The 18748-nt window shown below is 39.2% G+C and overlaps 1 protein-coding gene across 1 annotated transcript in view; it reads left to right on the top strand.

The window, feature by feature from the left end:
* MYO3B (myosin IIIB) overlaps positions 1 to 18748 on the top strand; it is a 288019-nt gene that overhangs the window by 41368 nt on the left and 227903 nt on the right. The window contains exon 7 of the mRNA XM_087709242.1: positions 17275 to 17340. Coding sequence (XP_087565368.1) covers positions 17275 to 17340 — 66 coding nt within the window. The remainder of the gene's footprint in view (positions 1 to 17274; positions 17341 to 18748) is intronic.

Below are 18748 nucleotides of genomic sequence, written 5' to 3'. Positions count from 1 at the left end.
GGTGATAAATTGTGATAGATATATATCAATACCTATCTGGTCGGAATAATACTTCTGTGTTGGAAGCACTGACATATAGGTGAAAGGATTTGTCAGTGACATAACCATTGCTGAGGGGATATCCAGTTGGGGGCTCCTTTCATGTTCCAGTGAAGTTGCCCACCAAAGGAGTATCCATTTTTATACTCGTGGTCATCCACTTCTGACCCTCTGGGTTGGCAGGAGCTGGAGAATGCGATGGGAGTTCACCCCACCCCACAGCAGCAACAGCTCAGTGTTCTAACCTCATAGGGGGTGGGGAGAGAATCCCCAACAACACTGACAGGGCAAGTCACTGGAATATTAACTGACAGTAAACCACAGTCCTTAGTAGTACTGACGATGTTACCTAGTTTGGGTAATGAAACATCTGCAAGAAAACAAGCAAGCTCAGCACCAAGGACCCCCTCGCTGAAAAACCTTACATAATCTAACAATTGAGAGATGAATTAACAAGGACACTTTCATCACCATGTTAGAAAAGATTACAGATACTAAAATAATGAAATATCAGAGACAGGAATCTGTTCTTGTGTTATTTTTGTCTTATATTTTATTATTCTGTTCAAGATAGATAGATAGATAGATAGATAGATAGATAGATAGATAGGTAGGTAGGTAGGTAGGTAGGTAGGTAGGTAGGTAGATAGGTAGATAGGTAGATAGGTAGATAGGTAGATAGGTAGATAGGTAGATAGGTAGATAGGTAGATAGGTAGATAGGTAGATAGGTAGATAGGTAGATAGGTAGATAGGTAGATAGGTAGATAGGTAGATAGGTAGATATGTGTGTATGTGTGTATGTGTGTACACTACAAGATGTACATCTAAAAACTATAGAGTCTTATCTGACTACATTATTTTTTCCTCTCAACTCTCTGGAGATATATGAAATAGGCTGCAGTTTTCCAGCCTGTGCAAATCACTGCAGGGTCAAAAATGTTTTTGAAAGTCACTATTTCTTCCATGGTAGTATGAAATGTATGACAGATGCACTTGACACTTTGAATCCCACCCTCTTTGTTTTCATAATGTTTCCTGCCCCACCAATCATGGCTGACACAGTGCTCATCTACATATCATTCAGCTAAGGATACCTTTCTTTATGCCACTATGTAGGACTGGTCCCTGATCATATTCTTGTGTTCTTTTAATCTGAAGTACAGGTAATGACCTACCCCCTGCACAGTTCCGAATAGTCAATTCTTTGTAAGTGGCTCTTCTCCATTTACACTATCCTGATAGTAAATGCTATGAACACTACAATTTGTAAAGCATCTTGAACATAAAGCATGAGGCTGAAGAAGGATGCTAATGACAAAGTGTCTTGAGTGATTCATTGACTGATTATGTGTCATTAAGTTGTTTTCAAGACTTCTAGTGACCAGTTACAATAGATAGATTTTCTCTGGGGCAATTTGTCCCTAGTCTGTTGTTTCAGATCCTCCATCGTCACTGAAACTGAGTCCACCCACCTTCCTCCTGGCTGATCTTCTCTTTCCTTCCACTTTCCCCAATATCAGGGCCTTCTCTTCCAGAGAATCAGGTTTTTGCATAATGTGTCCGAAAGTAAGATAATTTGAGTTTGGCCATTTGTGCGTCAAGTGGGTTGATTTTGGAATGATCTTTAGCTCTCTGTGCTGAACCAACTTCAGTCCCTGTCATCTCCTGATTCAGGAGTTTTCTACAGTAATAATAATTGGACTAGTATGGATGCTGCCATGCCCCAGGAGAGTTGCCAGTTGGAGTAAATCGTAACAGGCTTGGAGTAGATTTTGATAAACCAGATTGATCCTTGATTTAGTCCATGATATTCTCATATTCCATGATATTCCATGATATTCACGGTGGCTCAGTGGCTAAGACACTGAGCTTGTCAATCAAAAAGGTCAGCAGTTCAACGGTTCGAATCCCTAGCACCACGTAACGGAGTGAGCTCCCGTTACTTGTCCCAGCTTCTGCCAAACTAGCCATTCGAAAGCATGTAAAAATGCAGGTAGAAAAATAGGAACCACTTTGGTGGGAAGGTAATAGTGTTCCATGCGCCTTCAGCATTTAGTCATGCCAGCCACATGACCATGGAGATGTCTTCAGACAGTGCTGGCTCTTTAGGGTTGAATCAGAGATGAGCACTGTACCCTAGAGTCAGGAACGACTAGCACATATGTGCAAGGGGAACCTTTACCTTTTTATTCTCACACTGAAATTATCAGTAGTAGCGGTAACCTTGCTGTTAAATGCTTAGGAGAAACCATTATTTAATTGGTGCTTCCCCATCTGCTCAAAAGACATTTTCTCTAACCCAACCATTTGCAAGCATTTCATGCATTGCATTATGTGCAGCCAAATTTCAAAGTAACAAGCTCAGTAAAACTGTCTCTTTTTTTTTAACGTGGCGCTTTTGCAAAGCAGATAAGGTAAATGCTGTCTTGTTTCTTTCTGTCATTACCGTAACTGCTGCTTCCTAAAATGTTTAAGAAAAAGCCGAGTGTTCCCATCGTTCTTATGGTCCCCCTCAATCAAAGGCAGGGAGGTCTAGACTCCCAGGGAAGCACCATATGCAAAATGGCTCTTGCCATTCATAGATTCACAGTGTTCGTAGTTTTAAACAGGAGCTGAGTTATCTGCTGGGATTGATCTGTGAATCCATATGTGGTCCTTTTCCTGCCTTGGGTATCCTCTTGCTACTTCAGCCAGCCAATTCCTACATAAATTATTACTGTTCAGAAGCCATTCTATAAATAAGTACAAGCTGCTACGATACAGTAGCCACAGATTTGTTTTGCTCTAGTGAAACATAGTGTGCCGACAAGGTCAGGCCCTTGCAGCAGGCGTGCAGCCAAGTGGTGAAGGACACATCTAACATCCTGAGAGGTGACGTACAGGCAGCTGCTATTGCCAGCCTTAAGATAGATTGGATCTGCATTGGCTGCTTTGTGAGATTGAGGGCCCTCACCACTAGGGGGCAGAAGGAAACTGTTCTGGGCCCCTCTCTCATGGGAATTGAATTTACTTTATTTGTATGCCGCCCTTTTCCCTGAAAGGGACTCAGGGCGGCTCACAATTCAAGGGAGGGGGAAACAAACAAAGTTACAAAATATAAAGACTATACACAGTTAAAAAACACAACAATCATACCATTCGAAGTGGGGCTGCAAGTCTTTAGCCCCAGGCCTGTTGGAACAGCCAGGTTTTAAGGGCTATGCGGAAGGCCTGGAGGGTGGTGAGGGTACGAATCTCCACGGGGAGTTCATTCCACAGGGTCGGAGCAGCCACAGAGAAGGCCCTCCTCCGGGTAGTCGCCAGTCGACACTGGGCTGATGGAATTCGGAGGAGGCCTAGTCTGTGGGATCTTATTGGTCTAGTGGAGGTAATTGGCAGTAGGCGGTCTCTCAAGTACCCAGATCCAATACCATGAAGGGACCTCATGGCATCATAGGAGGAAAGGTAGAAATGGGTTTAAAAAGTATAGTTAAAATTAGGTCTGATCGTTGCTGTAGTGCAGTATCTGAACACTGGTATCCAGGAATCCAACATTGCTGACTTGTTCCTAAAGCTTTCCTAAATCTCATAAACTTGTAGCAGCATAAGAGGAAAACATATTCATGGCTCCCCAAATCCCAACTGTTCTGATCTCAACAAAACTCCTAAATTAGATCCATTAATTGTGGTAGTTTGGTCTGATGCCCTCCTTTCACAGAATCAGTGGTGGGTTGCTATTTATTTTTACTAGTGGTTTGGCCGCACGATGCTTCTGCGCATGCACAGAAGCGTCCAGGTGGGTGGGCAGAGCCTCCTGCTGCTGCTACTACCAGTTCGCCCTATCCGGGCTGAACTGGGAGCAACCCACCTCTGCACAGAGTTGATCTGAATGAGGCAGAATGGGTTTTTCTGGAGCTAGTTGCTTTTGTCTTTCTTTAAATATGGTGGTATGGTAAAGGTTTCCCTCACACATATGTGCTACTAGTTTCCAACTCTAGGGGGCGGTGCTCATCTCCATTTCAAAGCTGAAGAGCCAACGCTGTCCGAAGACAACTCTGTGGTCATGTGGCCAACATGACTCAACGCCGAAGGCGCATGGAACGCTGTCACCTTCCCACCTATTTTTCTACTTGCATTTTTTATGTGCTTTTGAACTGTTAGGTTGGCAGAAGCTGGGACAAGTAATGGGAGGTCACTCCGTTACATGCGCTAGGGATTTGAACCACCGAACTGCTGACTTTTCTGATTGACAAGCTCAATGTCTTAGCCACTATGCCACCGGGTCCCTAAAAATATGTTGGTAATCATACATTATTAACATATGCTGCAGGGACAGTATTTTTCAGTTATGTCCCATTACTCTCCTATTCCACCTCTTGCTCCAACATTTCCTTTGATATCAATGGATGTAGGTATGGCCGGTTCATCATTTTTTCATTCTACTCTTTCAGTTCCTGGAAATAAATTGCTAGGATTATAAAATTGTGAGTGGGTGGGGGTGAAACCTAGATGATCAGAGAAACAAATAGTTCCCTACATTTGGGAAGCACAGCTTATATCTCATCCTTTATATCTCATCTTTATTAATGATGGTTGAAAGTTTATGAATGGCTTATTAGCTAAGCTCAGCCTAGATAGATTTCTGCTGTTCTAAACCATTTCGGGGGGGGGGGAAGCCTTCCAATAGAGTGGAAAAATAAAACATCATCATTAAAGGAAGTGCTTTGTTGCCTTGGAAACAATGTGAGGACAGTGACATCAGCAACAATTATGTGTAATTTTTAGCTTTAGTTTATCACCATGGTAACCAAAGCAAGTTCTTCTACTTGAAAATATTCCAGAATGCCTTGGATAGAAGGGAAGAAAGCAGGAAGCACAGAGCTAAAGATGATGCTTTTATGACATTCTTTGAAGTTGATTCATTGCTTAATTACTCAGAGCAGAAACTTGGCAGCTGGCTTGTGTGAACTGGCTCTCCCAAAAACAGGGTGAATGCGATCTGGCAGTTTTTATATGTGACATTTGATCTCTGACAGTTCACTCAAGCAGGCATGCTTTCATCAATGGACTTTGCAATCACAAACGTGCGTTCATACGCTCCTTTTCACTTCTGAAAGCAAGTCTTGAACTTCTGAGTTATGCCTGGCAATTGAAAGACTGGTGGTCATTCAGCAATTCTGAATAAAAGGGAATTTTGTCTGTAGGTTCCAATGTCCAGGTGGAGAGGAAGCTAAATGCAGGATGGCCACATGAGAAGTTGACTATTTTAGCTAACTTTCTTATATGTACTCAGAAATGCGGAATCCACTATGGCATGTTTCCTCTTGATTCTCTTGCCAATGCATTATATTGGCAAGGGCAGATCAGATGAGATAATACCAAGCCTGTATGTTAAACCTATCCAGTATATTTTGTTTATTTTTTTCTCTCTAATACACTAGAATTAATCTAATTAAATTCTATCTAAAGAGAATGGAATTCTCTCTACTATTCTATCGAATACACATAGTGGAATGTGTCTTGTATATACAGATAGTCCTTGACTTATGATTATAATGGAACCCATACTTTCTGTTACTGAATGGGGCAGTTGCTAAGTTAATTTTGTCTCATTTTACAACTTTTCATGCCTCAGTTGTTAAGTGAATCACTGCGGTTATTATTAACTAACAGGGTTGTTAAATGAATCTGGTTTCCCTATTGACTTTGCTTGTCAGAAGGTTGCAAAAGGTGATCAACTAACCCCGGGACTGCAACAGTCATAAATATGGGTCAATTTTGATCTAAATTTTGATCATGTGTCCATGGGGATGCTGCAATGGTTATAAATGTGAAAAATGGACATAAATCCCTTTTTCATTGCCATTGTAACTATGAATGGTCATTAAATGAAGTGTTATAAGTTGAGGACTACCTGTACTTATTGTAATATACATACACACATACACCTACACTGGATTTATACATACATACATACATACATACATGTATGTATGTATGTATGTATGTATAGTGTCACAAGCCCTGGTATGCCCAAATATGGGAGGAAGCCTACTGTTTCCATTCTCTGTCTATCGGCTCGTCACAAGAGACCATCCAGACAGAAACCCAATATTTTTATTGTTGCCTTTGTTACATTTGTGTTCTATTTGTGCTGATAAATAAATAAAGGGAGACGAGTATAGATCTATTTCAAGCTATTTAGCTCTGATGGCTAGCTGATGAGAGCTAAATAGCTTGAAATAGATCTATACTCGTCTCCCTTTATTTATTTATCAGCACAAATACAACACACACACACACACACACACAAACATATATGAATGTTTTGCACACAGAGACACAGACACAACTAGTAGAAGAAAAGTGTGACTATTTGCATTTAACTTTTTCCATAGTTCCTGATTTGAGGAACTGTAAATCAAGTGCATTTGCATGAAAAAGTCAAAGGAATTAATTGCTTGTTGTCAGTAAGTGTATATCTTACAAACATTGTCTCTAATGTGACTATTTTCTATGTGCGAGTGGAATAGAATGTTGTTCCTAATTGGTAATTTATCACTCTTGAAGGTGCCATCTTACCTAATTATATAGCGGAATATTCTAAATGCTAAATTCCATTGCTAGATAACATGCACACCAATAATAATAATGGGATATAAAAGCAATATATTAATTTATAATGAATACATGGATAAATGAGGAATTCTTCATACTGATTTCTGGCTGCCACAGAGAGTTTTAATTTTAGTTGCTTCAGTAGCTCCATGAAAAAAAGCAGAATGCTACCTTACACAGGACAGCATAAAGTTAAAATAGGTTAAGTGTGTATGATGAAGCTTGTCCATGGAGAACCAAATTGTGTTTATTCATCTGGTTCTTGAATTATTTGTACAGTGCAGTGTTCCTCCTACCTTGATTGAAAATGGCTAATAACAAAAACTAATCATGGAAAGAAAATAACTTGTAAGATTCCGCATAAGGCTAATAAAACCTTGTAAGCTGCCAAATTCCTTAATTCTGTAGCTCATGAATTCATTAAAAAGATTGACGCTGACCTTGATCCAAGTATTTGAATAGTTTTGCAATCCAGTACTGAGCTGTTTTATATTGTATCGTGTTTTATCATTTACCATGTTTCACTTGGAAGTAAATTCAATGCATTTTGCTCTGGATGCAAATATTTATGATTTCCCCATCAACAGTCTAGATGCTTTAACTACATTGCTTGAAGTGTAATATATTGCTGTGTGGATCATCAAAATGCACTATCCTAATAACCTTTTCTAATGAAGAAGGGAACTTGTTTTCTAAACATTAGTTCACTTATAAAAAAAATGAACTTGCTCTGCTTTGCTAGTGCTTAGTGCTGCTTTTTTCTTTTTGAAAATGAATTCATAAAGTGATTTATTAATTGCTTTGTCTTCAAAAGCGGAATGTGTCCTGCAAAATTGTACAACTGAAATATAGGTTGGAACCAGGGACGTGCAGTTAGGGGAGGCAAGGGAGGCAGAGCCTCACCACTGTCATCCTGAAAAGAAAAAAAATGTAAAAGGAAAAAGACTGAGCTAGTTGCTGCCAGAGTCACAGTGGATGACTCTGCTTAGTGCTTAACTGTTTAAAAAAGGGAGAGAGGGAGGAAGGAGGGGGAGAGAGAAGAAAAAGAATGAAGGAAAACTTTTTCGCAAAGGAGAAAAACCAAATGCTGTCGCTTTAAATCGGAACTGAGCATGCCTGGCTGTGGAATTCTGGGAGTTGAAGTCCACAAGTCTAAAAAATTTGAAACCCCTGTGTCAGTGCCTCACCAGCCATAAACCTCACCGCACGTCACTGGTTGGAACAGTTTCCTGCTTTTCTGTGTGGAACCTGCCAAAGCCTGTCAGCTTAGGAAACTTGTGTAAACATTCCTAATAATGTTTTTTTTTAAAATTAATCTTAATTTTTTTCATTTATTCAAAAATAATAATTACTTTTCATTTTAAGGAAATGAAACACATTATTTCCCCCTTGAATCAGGAGTATTAATAGGATCTTCTTAGGTGTTGGGCTCTGCCAGCGGCCAGCGGATCAGGCAGCAGATTTGGACAGTGAAGTGGTTGGGGAGGAACATGGGTCAGTCCTGGAGTCTGAGGTAGGCTCTGATGAGGGCTCTGTGTCGGAGGCAGAGATGGGACCAGAGCCATATGCCAGTTATCAGCTGCCTTCAGAGTCAGACATCAGTGAGGCAGGCGAACAGCTGGAGCCTGTTCCCAGTGTGTGCATGCGCAGAGTTGCCAGACGAAGGGAACAGCTAAAGAACAGGGGTTGACTTGGGAGTAAGACCATAGGTGGATGATGAATGGCCCCTCCCAGAGGAAATAAAAGAGGAGCGAAGGGGGAGTGGAGTTTGCAGGAGACAATTAGTTCACTTAATTGGTTTGTGACTCTCTGAGAATCCTTGCCAAGTTTTTGCCGATATCGGCCTGTCAGCTCTTCAAGCCTGATAAAGTCTGTGACTGTAAATCTTCCCTTGAAAGATTTTGCTATATGTGAAAGAGCAGAATTCACAGCAAAGTGATAAAAGGTTTTTTTGTTGGGACAAGGAGTTTGCTTCATGCTTTTGGGAAGCCTAGGTCAGAACATTAGGTAATGGATCTGTCTTTTAAGCATGACTATGGAACCTGAATACATATTCTGGATGTAAATATGTGGGATTTATGTATAACAACTTACATACTTTTATTTTCTCAAGTACACTGATTTCAGTATCTAGTGAAACACCTTTGAATGTCAGGCTTACTTTTTTAAAGAAAAACAAGTTTAAATATAAGTTTTTAAATAGCTATAGATATTGATGGATCAGCTATTTTTATTTTAAACCTTTCACTTGGAGATAATTGATTTTCCTTGAGATTAGGTGAATCATGGTAAATCATTTTCCTGAAATATCTCTATAAAACACTCACAGTATGACTGAAAATTATCCAGCTGTTATGCTGTGGAAATTGATCACTATTTACTGTTGGCCAACGAAGAGAAGGAGACAGTGATGCATATATACTAGCTTTTACTTGTTTTTTCCAACTTTGAAACCAAGGGACCCTCAGGGTGCATATACCCAAGAATTACAGAATGAAATGAAGCAAGTATCAATTTTGCAGTGATGTGACCTGTAAGGCTGTGACTATGTACCTGAAAAGGGGGGAGGGGTTGAAAGTTTTTCATAGATTATGATACTTTAATACAAGATTAGGTCAGAATCCTAACAAATATCATAAAGCAAATAATCTAAATTGTGCGCTTAAAAATGAAACCTGGCACATTTATACTAAACATTTTAATAATTTACTAATCTCTGAGTGTTACACTAATGTTTCATTATCTCCTTTAAATTGTGAACCAGAGCAGAATATCCTAATCGCGTGTGATAAATACTGTATTTCTGAATGTGATTTTTTAAAGAGTTTTGTTTTAATAGAAGAAAAAATTATGGTAGGCTTGAGGCAGTCACATTATTTTATGTAAAAGTACCAGAGGTGGTATTCAGCAGGTTCTGACCAGTTTTGGAGAACCGGTAGCGGAAATTTTGAGTAGTTCAGAGAACCGGTAAATACTACCTCTGACTGGCCCTGCCCACGTTTATTCTCTCCCTCCAGAGTCCCAGTTTATGGGGAGGGAATGGAGTTGTACAGTATCCTTCCCCTGCCATGCCCACCAAGCCACACCATGCCCCCAAGCCAAGCCAAGCCCAGCTCACAGAACCAGTATTAAAAAAAATTGAATCCCATCACTGAAAATTACAATTTATACAATCTTACCTAGCGAGGGCATTTAACCGGTGAGAAATAGGATCTAGAATCCTTTGTAGAGTCACTAAAGTGCTTCTTAAACTTCTATCCCTTCCCACTTAAAAATATATATGGAGGACCGAAAAAGAGCTTTTGTTTATATGAGTTACATTTATCATTGTTACCATATTAAAAATTAAAACTTACTTAGAATATTTATTGAATCATGTAAAAAGATAGTCATGTAAATATTTTTCGTGATCCTATCATTTTGAACAAATAAAGTAATATTGGGAAGAGGCACATTGTTTTAAATATTTGCAAATATCTTCAGTAACTAGTACATAATTTTGATTTTGTGGACCAATGCGAGAGTCTTGGATGGCATTTTAAGAAACATTATACAGTAGCATTACTTCTAGTTCAGTGCTTCAGTAATAGCCAGAATAATAAAGAGCTGTGGTGTACACTTTCAGTTGTGGATCATGCAACCACAAAATAATGTGCAAGTTGGAGAAGGGACTGACGATAAACTACCTTGAGCTGCTGGAGGAAATAGTAATTCAGGGAGAGTAGGTAGTGTTAGCTTATGTTTTATCAAATAAAAGGAATAAAATGCAAACAACTAAGAAAGTGAAATACTTGGGGATCTGGGTGTCTGCAAAATGTTGTACAATTAAGGATGATAATTATAATAAACTAGTGACACAAATAAAGAAAGATTTAGAAAGCTGGAAAAATATTCAGCTATCACTAATGGGACATATAGCCACAGTCAAAATGAACATTTTACCAAGAATCTTATTCTTGTTGCAAACCGAACCTATTAAACCGGATAAAACTTTCTTTCAAGAATTAAACAAAATAACTGCTAGGTTCATTTGGCAAGGACGAAAAGTGAGGATTAAACTAAAGTCAATGCAAAATAGCAAGGAGAGGGGGAGGTTTAGCATTACCAAATTGGGAATTATACATATTAGCAGTAACAATAACATGGATGAAAGATTGGATAGAGCTAAAGAATAAAAGAATTTTGACCTTAGAAGGCCATGATTTGCAAGCAGGTTGGCATACATTCCTATGGGATGATAAAAATAAAATGCACAAATACTTTCAAAAACTTTTAATTAGAAGAGCATTATCGCAAAACTGGCTCAAAAACAAAAAAAAACCCCCACTGTGCAATAAAAGTTGCTCTGTGCATGCGAAGAAGCAAAAAACAAGAAGACAGAGCCTATGGCGCTGCTCAGAGAGCCAGTTCGGGGGTGTGGCAGGCCTGGGTCACTGCCGGTTCCAGCAACCCAGGCTGCCAAACCACTACTGGTTCGGCCGAACCAGTCCAAACTGGTAGGAATCCAGCACTGTCCTGGGGTCCTGTGAACACCATTTGCAACCTTCTGACGAGCAAAATCAATGGGGAAGCCAGACTCTATTTTTGCTTACCTTTGGGCAGCACTGGAGATAAGATTATGGATAGCATAGACCAGGAACCCAACAGTTATTTGTTACTCACTAGCCATCAGGAGTTTAAAAAAAACACTTGTGTGTAAGCATTGAGGTGAGCATTTTGGGCATGAAAGCCATTATGTCATTACATACATGTAGTCTTCTTTTTCCTTTATGTTTAAAGATGCATTATTTAATATTAAAAATAAAATATAAATCCTTACAACCTAGAAAAAATATATTTTAAAATCCAGTAATTGACTATATTTGAAACATCTCTGATGATTTTATTCCAAAATCATGCGTGCAAATTCACTGCAAGTCTCTCTCTGGCTCTTCTGCTTATTTAAATCAGTTGCTGGTTGGATCAGTTTCTAGTAGCAGGTGTTGATACCCAGGGCAGTTAATTTTCTCTCTTTGGAAACATCATGGTTTTCTCCAGTAATGGAGATCTCTCTCTGCATTTAGAAGTCTGGCTTCTTTGTTTGACCCTTTATCTTAACAAATGATGTTTCTGTATTAATGAAATCATGTTTTTATCTATCCAACCTTTTAAGACATTTGGAAAACTGTTCAGTGCAGTGATTCTCATCATCACCGCATTGGCCAACTGTAAACCTATTAACTGTGACCTGTAATTAGGCGCACAGCTTAATGTAAAGGACAAATGATGTCCAGTGAACTGTAGAACTAGCCTTGATGGTGGAAAGAATGATCCATTTGGTCTTCCCAGCTGTGATTTTGGAAACCAGTTCAATGCCAGAAAATAGGTAACATTTAAAAGATTAAAATATTTCTGTTTCATTATACCCAAAGATCCCTTTTCTTTTCTTCCTGTTGAGGAGAAAGGTAGAAACGTGAGTATCTATGGATAACATAGTTTTCAAAATATATTTGCATTCTACCATTCATAGTCATAAATACTCAGTGGTGGGTTTCAAATTTTTTTAGAACCTCTTCTGTAGGTGTGGCCTGCTTTGTGGGAGTGGCTTTCTGGCCATGTGACTGGATGGGCATGGCCAACTTGTAAAATGTGGTGAAACTCACTTAACAACGCTCTTGCTTTGCAACCAAAATGTTGGCTCAGAAACTCTGGCATTTGAAGCACGCAAGTCTTAAAGCTGTCAGGTTACAAGACCCTTGCACCCCTAACCCTTTAGAAAAAAAACCCCAGGGGTGTTCAAACTTGACAGCTTTAAGACTTGTGGACTTCAACTCCCAGAATTCCTCCTCCAGTCATGTTGACTCAGGAACTCTGGCATTGAAGTGTGCAAGTCTTAAAGCTGTCAAGTTACAAGACCCTTGCACCCCTAACCCTTTAGAAAAAACCCCAGGGGTGTTCAAACTTGACAGCTTTAAGACTTGTGGACTTCAACTCCCAGAATTCCTCCTCTCGCTCTTCATCTTGATAATGTGCGGACGGGTGGGGGGGAGGGAGCTGGAACCGGTTCTAAACAGCAGTGTAGATTTGTGGAACCTCTTCTATAGAAGAGGTTAGAACTGACAGGAATCACTCCTGTATATAGTACATATTAAACCTAGCTAGTGACAGGGTACTATGTGGATGGTTGCCCTGATTTCATACTTAAAACAACAAGCAAATAACAATAGCAATACCCTTAGACAGAGGTGGGATCCTACCAGTTTAACAATTGGTTCGCTGAGCATAGCCCTCTCTAAGCGGTTTACAGAGTCAGCATATTTCCCCCAACAATTTGTGTCCTCATTTTACCTACCTCGGAAGGATGGGTCAACCTTGAGCCTGGTGAGATTTGAACTGCCAAGCTGCAGGCAGCTGGCAGAAGTAGCCCGCAGTACTGCATTCTGACCACTGCGCCATCATGGTGTCTCTGTGCAGAATTTTTGGTGTCCCTAAACAGTGTTATCTTATAGCTTTTCTGCTTACCCCACATTGGTTTCACAATGCTCCACAATTCTCATGTGCTTGTTATATGGGAAATCATAATTCTCCACTAATTGAAAGATCAAAATAAAATAATAAATAGTTTCTGGATAGCCCAAGGCCTTGGTTTTCTCTAGAACCTGTGGAGATCTATCAAGGAATGGAAGATTATAAGGAAGAAGGACCTGAAAATAAACCTCTAGAGAAGGAGAATTTCTGAAAGAGCCAAGGTGGCGCAGTGGTTAAATGCAGCACTGCAGGCTACTGCTAGATCAGCAGGTCAGCGGTTCAAATCTCACCGGCTCAGGGTTGACTCAGCCTTCCATCCTTCCGAGGTGGGTAAAATGAGGACCCAGATTGTTGGGGGCAATATGCTGACTCTCTGTAAACCGCTTAGAGAGGCCTGAAAGGCCTATGAAGCGGTATATAAGTCTACTGCTATTGCTATTGAAACCAACCACAATCAAATGGGCAGGATTTGACCTCTAATATCCTGTGCTCCTTTCCCTTGAGTGCATGCAACCATGCCCAGAGCCAGAGCTTAGCTTAAATGTATTGAAGTTATGAGAGAGAACATTTTACCACATCTTTGCTCTTGACTGGAAATATTATGAAGAAAAGCTTGGGTAGAATTTTCAAAATATGATTTCAGGTAGCAAAGGAGTATAGATTGCTCTTAGTAGCTACATGCCTCAGTGAACATTAGCAGAAAGAGTGGGAGAAATAAGGTTGAGATTCTAATAATTGTAATATTATTCAGGGCCTAAAGCATTAGTACAAATCTTTAAAAAAAGCACAATTAATTGTATCAAACCGGAAGAGAGTTGTTTGGTGAAATGTAATCATACAAAACTACAAGCAATCAGAAATGACATACTAAGTCAACAGCACTTATATCTATTCCCTATATTTATTCAATACTCGCAATTAAATTAATTTCCATTGCTGTTAGGATTTAATTTATTTTACACACAGGAAAGAAAACTTCATGACAGGTGAGGAACGTTCTTAAGAAAAATAGCTTTGCCAAAATGCAGAAGGAAAAGGGCTTGGAAGAGACAAAGGAAAAAGCAAATTCAAGTCTTAATAGTTCAGTTTCAACGATTGAGATTGGTATTACCTTATGTATTTCAGTTAGAGACAGGTATGGTTTCTGTGGGTACCAGGGCCTGGTTCTATCTCCTTAATTTCTGGTTGAAATTGATTTTTTCTCCTGTGGGTCTGGCTCCACTGGTTCTCAGAGGCCATTATAAATCAACCAGTTAACAAAAGGTAATGGAAAACTTCAATCCTCACAACCGTCTTTTGGAAAAGCCTCTCTCCATTAGTGTTAGAAAATGCCAGGAGTCAATTTAAACAACATATCCAGTTTATTGATTTTTAAAAATTAGTTTAAGCTTGATAGCTAATCCTATTGTTCAGGGGTCAGCAACCTTAAACACTCAAAAAGCCACAAAGGTCCTAACCGGAGCTCCCTGTTCAATTCTGGAGGCAACCAGAAATCTGGTTTCCTTACCATAGAGTCTCCTCCTAGCGGTGTGTCCCTTTTCCGCTACCTGTCCTAACCAAAAGCCATATCAATTGTGGAACTGACCAGAAAAACTGCCCCTTGCTATAGAATCTCCTCCTGGCATGCCCTGCTTCCTCCCCAACCAGAAGCTCCTCTCAAAATTGTGGTGCCGACGGGTGATAGGGACCTACAGCAGAGGGATGAAAGAGCCACATGCAGCTCCAGAGCAGGCTGCTGACCCCTGCTATAGTTTGTGGATTCTTCCTAAAGAACATGGATCATTGTCTTACCTCTCTTCAATTGTAACTTCGAAATTTCAATGGGCTTTTGCCTTAACCAGACTGGATGTACTACCCTGTGCAGCTCTGGAGAGGACTTATAAAAATAGACCTTTTTTCCAGTAGTATTTTGCCCATGTGTAGATGGCCCTAAAAGATGCTCTTTTGTTGCTCTCTCTGTAGGGAATCAATGCAAGAATGTCAATATAGTTGTATGATACCCTCCACAAAAACAATCTTTATAAAAGTTTAGGAAACTTTGTTCATAATAAGTACATGGAGAGATGTAGGACTGAAAAAGAAATATATCAGATCTCAGAAACAAAAGTTTAGATGGCCACCAGATGGAAACATAGCATTTGACTGTTTCCTCTGCCTTTGCTGCCATCTAATGGTAACCCAAAATTTGCAAACCAGATGTTGTAATCCCAATTAAAAGTAGGGGATTTCTGTCATCAGTCGTGAAAACCATCAAGTTAAGTGTTAGGCATGCCTAAAAACATGCTACAACTTTAAGAAATTAAATTATTAAAGGCTAAGTGACTCTTAAAGAACTGGCTCTATTTTTTTTAAGTGCATATGAAAGCTTGAATAAATCGGGCTGTGTTAATTAACTACAGCATGTAGCTATGTTCATGCAAAGCCTGGCGCATGAAGCAAGATGGGGTGGGGGAAATCCTCCTGGTTGTACATGGAACCTATCAGCTACATTTGGGGCATAGACCTGGAGCTCTTCCCGAAACCACTAGACTGTGAGTATATAAGTCTAGCACTGTTTCTGAAGATTGCTAGAGTTGTGCTCTAGCCGACAGGCTCTCTGTGGATAGATGCTTTGTTATGGTGGCCCATCACTCAGGTATGTTGAAAAATGTCTAATGCACCTATTTAAAATAATATTATTCTGCTCCACTATACATTAACAAGAACATTTGCTGGTTTTCCCAATTGATGGTGACATTAGGGAGACAAATCCAAAGAGTATTTTTTTAAAAAAAATTAACATCAAATCTCTTAAGGACAACACCACTCATTGGCATTGTTTCTAAGGCAGATTAGAAATTGGCTCCTACTGCAGGGCAGTTTGTACTGGCATACTTTTCTGTGGGCTCAGGAGTGAAGGATGGCACATTAGCATAACCACGAGAGTGAGTCCAACGTGGCCTCTGCAGGTTAAGCTACTCTGATTGCTTACCAAGAAAGAAAGCTATTGGTCTATAGAGGATTACTGGGGGAGCGGGCATTGTGATTTTATTCTCATCAAGGATCATATGGCCCAAAGAACCAATGCACTTTTGCTCGTATAAAGTTTCTGATTGTCTCCTGAAGACTTTGTTAGTATGCTTAGTTAGTTTCTTTCCTAACCAATTATTGGACTTGTACTTTTTTTTTTTAAAGCAGATGCAAGTAGCTATTGCCTCAATTCATCTTCGCAGATGGGATTGGTATATCTTGCATCTGAGGCTCTGATGCAGGTGGTGATAGAACCTATTTAATGGAACATGAGCCTAAGCATTAATGTCATGAATATAACCCATCACATTGCTTCCTAATAGTAAATGTGATAAATGATGCATATCCGGCAAGTATTTTGGATTTTCCCTGCTCATTTTGAACCAGTACTGTATGAAAAGAGAAAAGTAATAATACATTTGGCTCAGATAACATGACAATCTGCAGAAAATGAGATAGCAGAAATGGTTTTCAGATAGATGCAGATGAAAGTGAGCCATTCATTATAGAGCTATTAGTACTTAGCTGTGTTTTGCTTAGTTTTCAACACATGCACACAACCCAGGCAAAGGTATAGAAAAAAAATTGAAAAATCAGGTTCTCTTTTTTCATTTCCATTGCTCTAATCTATTAGCCACATATAACATTATTGTTGTTATTATTTACATTATTTTTAACAAACAAACACACACACAGAGAGAGAGAATTCAGTGTGAGATGCACATAGCAGACTTCTGTGAGGAGAGTAGCTCTGAAAATGTCTTAGATATATTTGTGGCTAGTTACATATTTTCAATTTGTTGTGAATGATCATCTGGAAGAAACCTTTGCCTATAGAAATGGTGTAGGAAGACTTCTTTCATCAGAATAAGTAAATATTTGGGGCCCCGTTGTTCAACTACAATCCTGAATCCTAGTCTAAATTTCCTTAAACTGTTTGGAAGAACACGGATGGCGAAGATCAGCAATTTCATTTTTTAGATAATAGCAGGAATGATCCATGGATACCTTCCACATTGAAAACAATTCCTTCTCTGATAACATCAACAACAGATTTTAGTGTTGAACAATTGCTTTGACTCTTTCAGCTGTTCATACAAAGTGCCTGCATATTTTTCAGGAATCCCCCTCCAACGCTGTTCCAACCAGGAAATTGGTCCAGAGGATTCAATCACTTCATTTCTCAGTAAGTAATACTATTTTTTTTGTGTATGTTGAAAGGCTTATTTTTAAAGGCATTGTGAACTGATCTGTGGCGAAATTTGGAACCAAAGGGAACCAAAGCCATTTTTCCCCATTTTATATTATGTTTGAAAATTTTGACTATTGATAGGTACAGATCTTAGCTATCAATTTATTATTATTCATAGTTACTTTATTGTAAAAAAAGTATTTATATCTGACCTTTGATTTGGGAATTCAAGGTGAAATACAGAAGTCCTACTTTCTTTCTCCCCCCCCCTTCCCACTTATAGCAACAATCTTAATAAGTGGGATTGAGCTGAGAGAGATTAACTAAGCCAACATCTCATTTGGGGAATTTCTATGGATGATGGTTTGATTTTTTTGGCTTTTTCTGCATCTAATTCATGATCTTAATTATTATATCACATTGCCTCTTATCTTCCCTCCAAATGGAATCACCCACATTAATTCGGCTTTGCTAAGTTACAACCAAGATGTATAGATCTCTTGAGAGGAATGGTTCAAATAATGATTGGAACTTTATCGCCGAGAATACAATTTGCCAACTTCACACAAGCACCTTAAAATCTGCTTGCTGCGTGCATGCGTTTCCTTCAGATGATTCTGATGGTTCAGGTGATTCTGACTCATTCATGATCGTAGAGACATGGATGAGAGTGGCTCTCTAAGTACATTTAGTGACCTTTACATTGGCAGCAGGGATTTGACTCCAGCTCATATATTTTTTCACTAGAATGTGCTGAATGAACTAGATTGTGAAGAGGCATTATCTCATTATAATTTTTCAGTGATGTGAATAAATATTAACTTCTATTGCTAAATGTCTGTGGAGATTCTCAGTCATCCAGGTCATGGTTGTCCCAAAGGTGCTTTTTTCAAGAGGCAACTGGACTTTCTGGTTTTTCTCTGAAGACATTTTGCTTCTCATCCAAGAAGATTCTTCAGCTCTTCTTCAACTCTAAATATCAAGTAACAGACTGGGTTCATACAAATTATTAGTTGGCTGATTGAACAGATCATAATGCCCGGTTTACAGACAACCATGTAAAATAAACCATGGATTGAAAACCATAGTAACTGAGTTCATACTCAATCTAAGTTAGAACCAAATGGCAAAGTGGAACAAAACCTATAAGCTTCACGAATCTTAAAAATGTCCACTGAACAAAAGTTCATGTTCTTAATTGTTAAAACTAGTCAATTTTTTTATTTACAATCTGAGGAAACATATACAATACAATCAAGTTGTACAGCTTAAAAATCCTTAAAGCTCTTACTGAATGCCATGTGCTATATGTAAGTGTATGTCAGTGGTGGTATTCAATTTTTTTTTACTACTGGTTCTGTGGGCATGGCTTGGTGTGCATGGCAGGGGAAGGATACTGTAA

Source organism: Thamnophis sirtalis, unplaced genomic scaffold (assembly GCF_051295495.1).
Source record: "Thamnophis sirtalis isolate CommonGarterSnake01/CBP01778 unplaced genomic scaffold, rThaSir2_p1.2 scaffold_1, whole genome shotgun sequence".
Taxonomy (NCBI): domain Eukaryota; kingdom Metazoa; phylum Chordata; class Lepidosauria; order Squamata; family Natricidae; genus Thamnophis; species Thamnophis sirtalis.
This window is presented reverse-complemented; position numbering and strand designations above follow the sequence as displayed.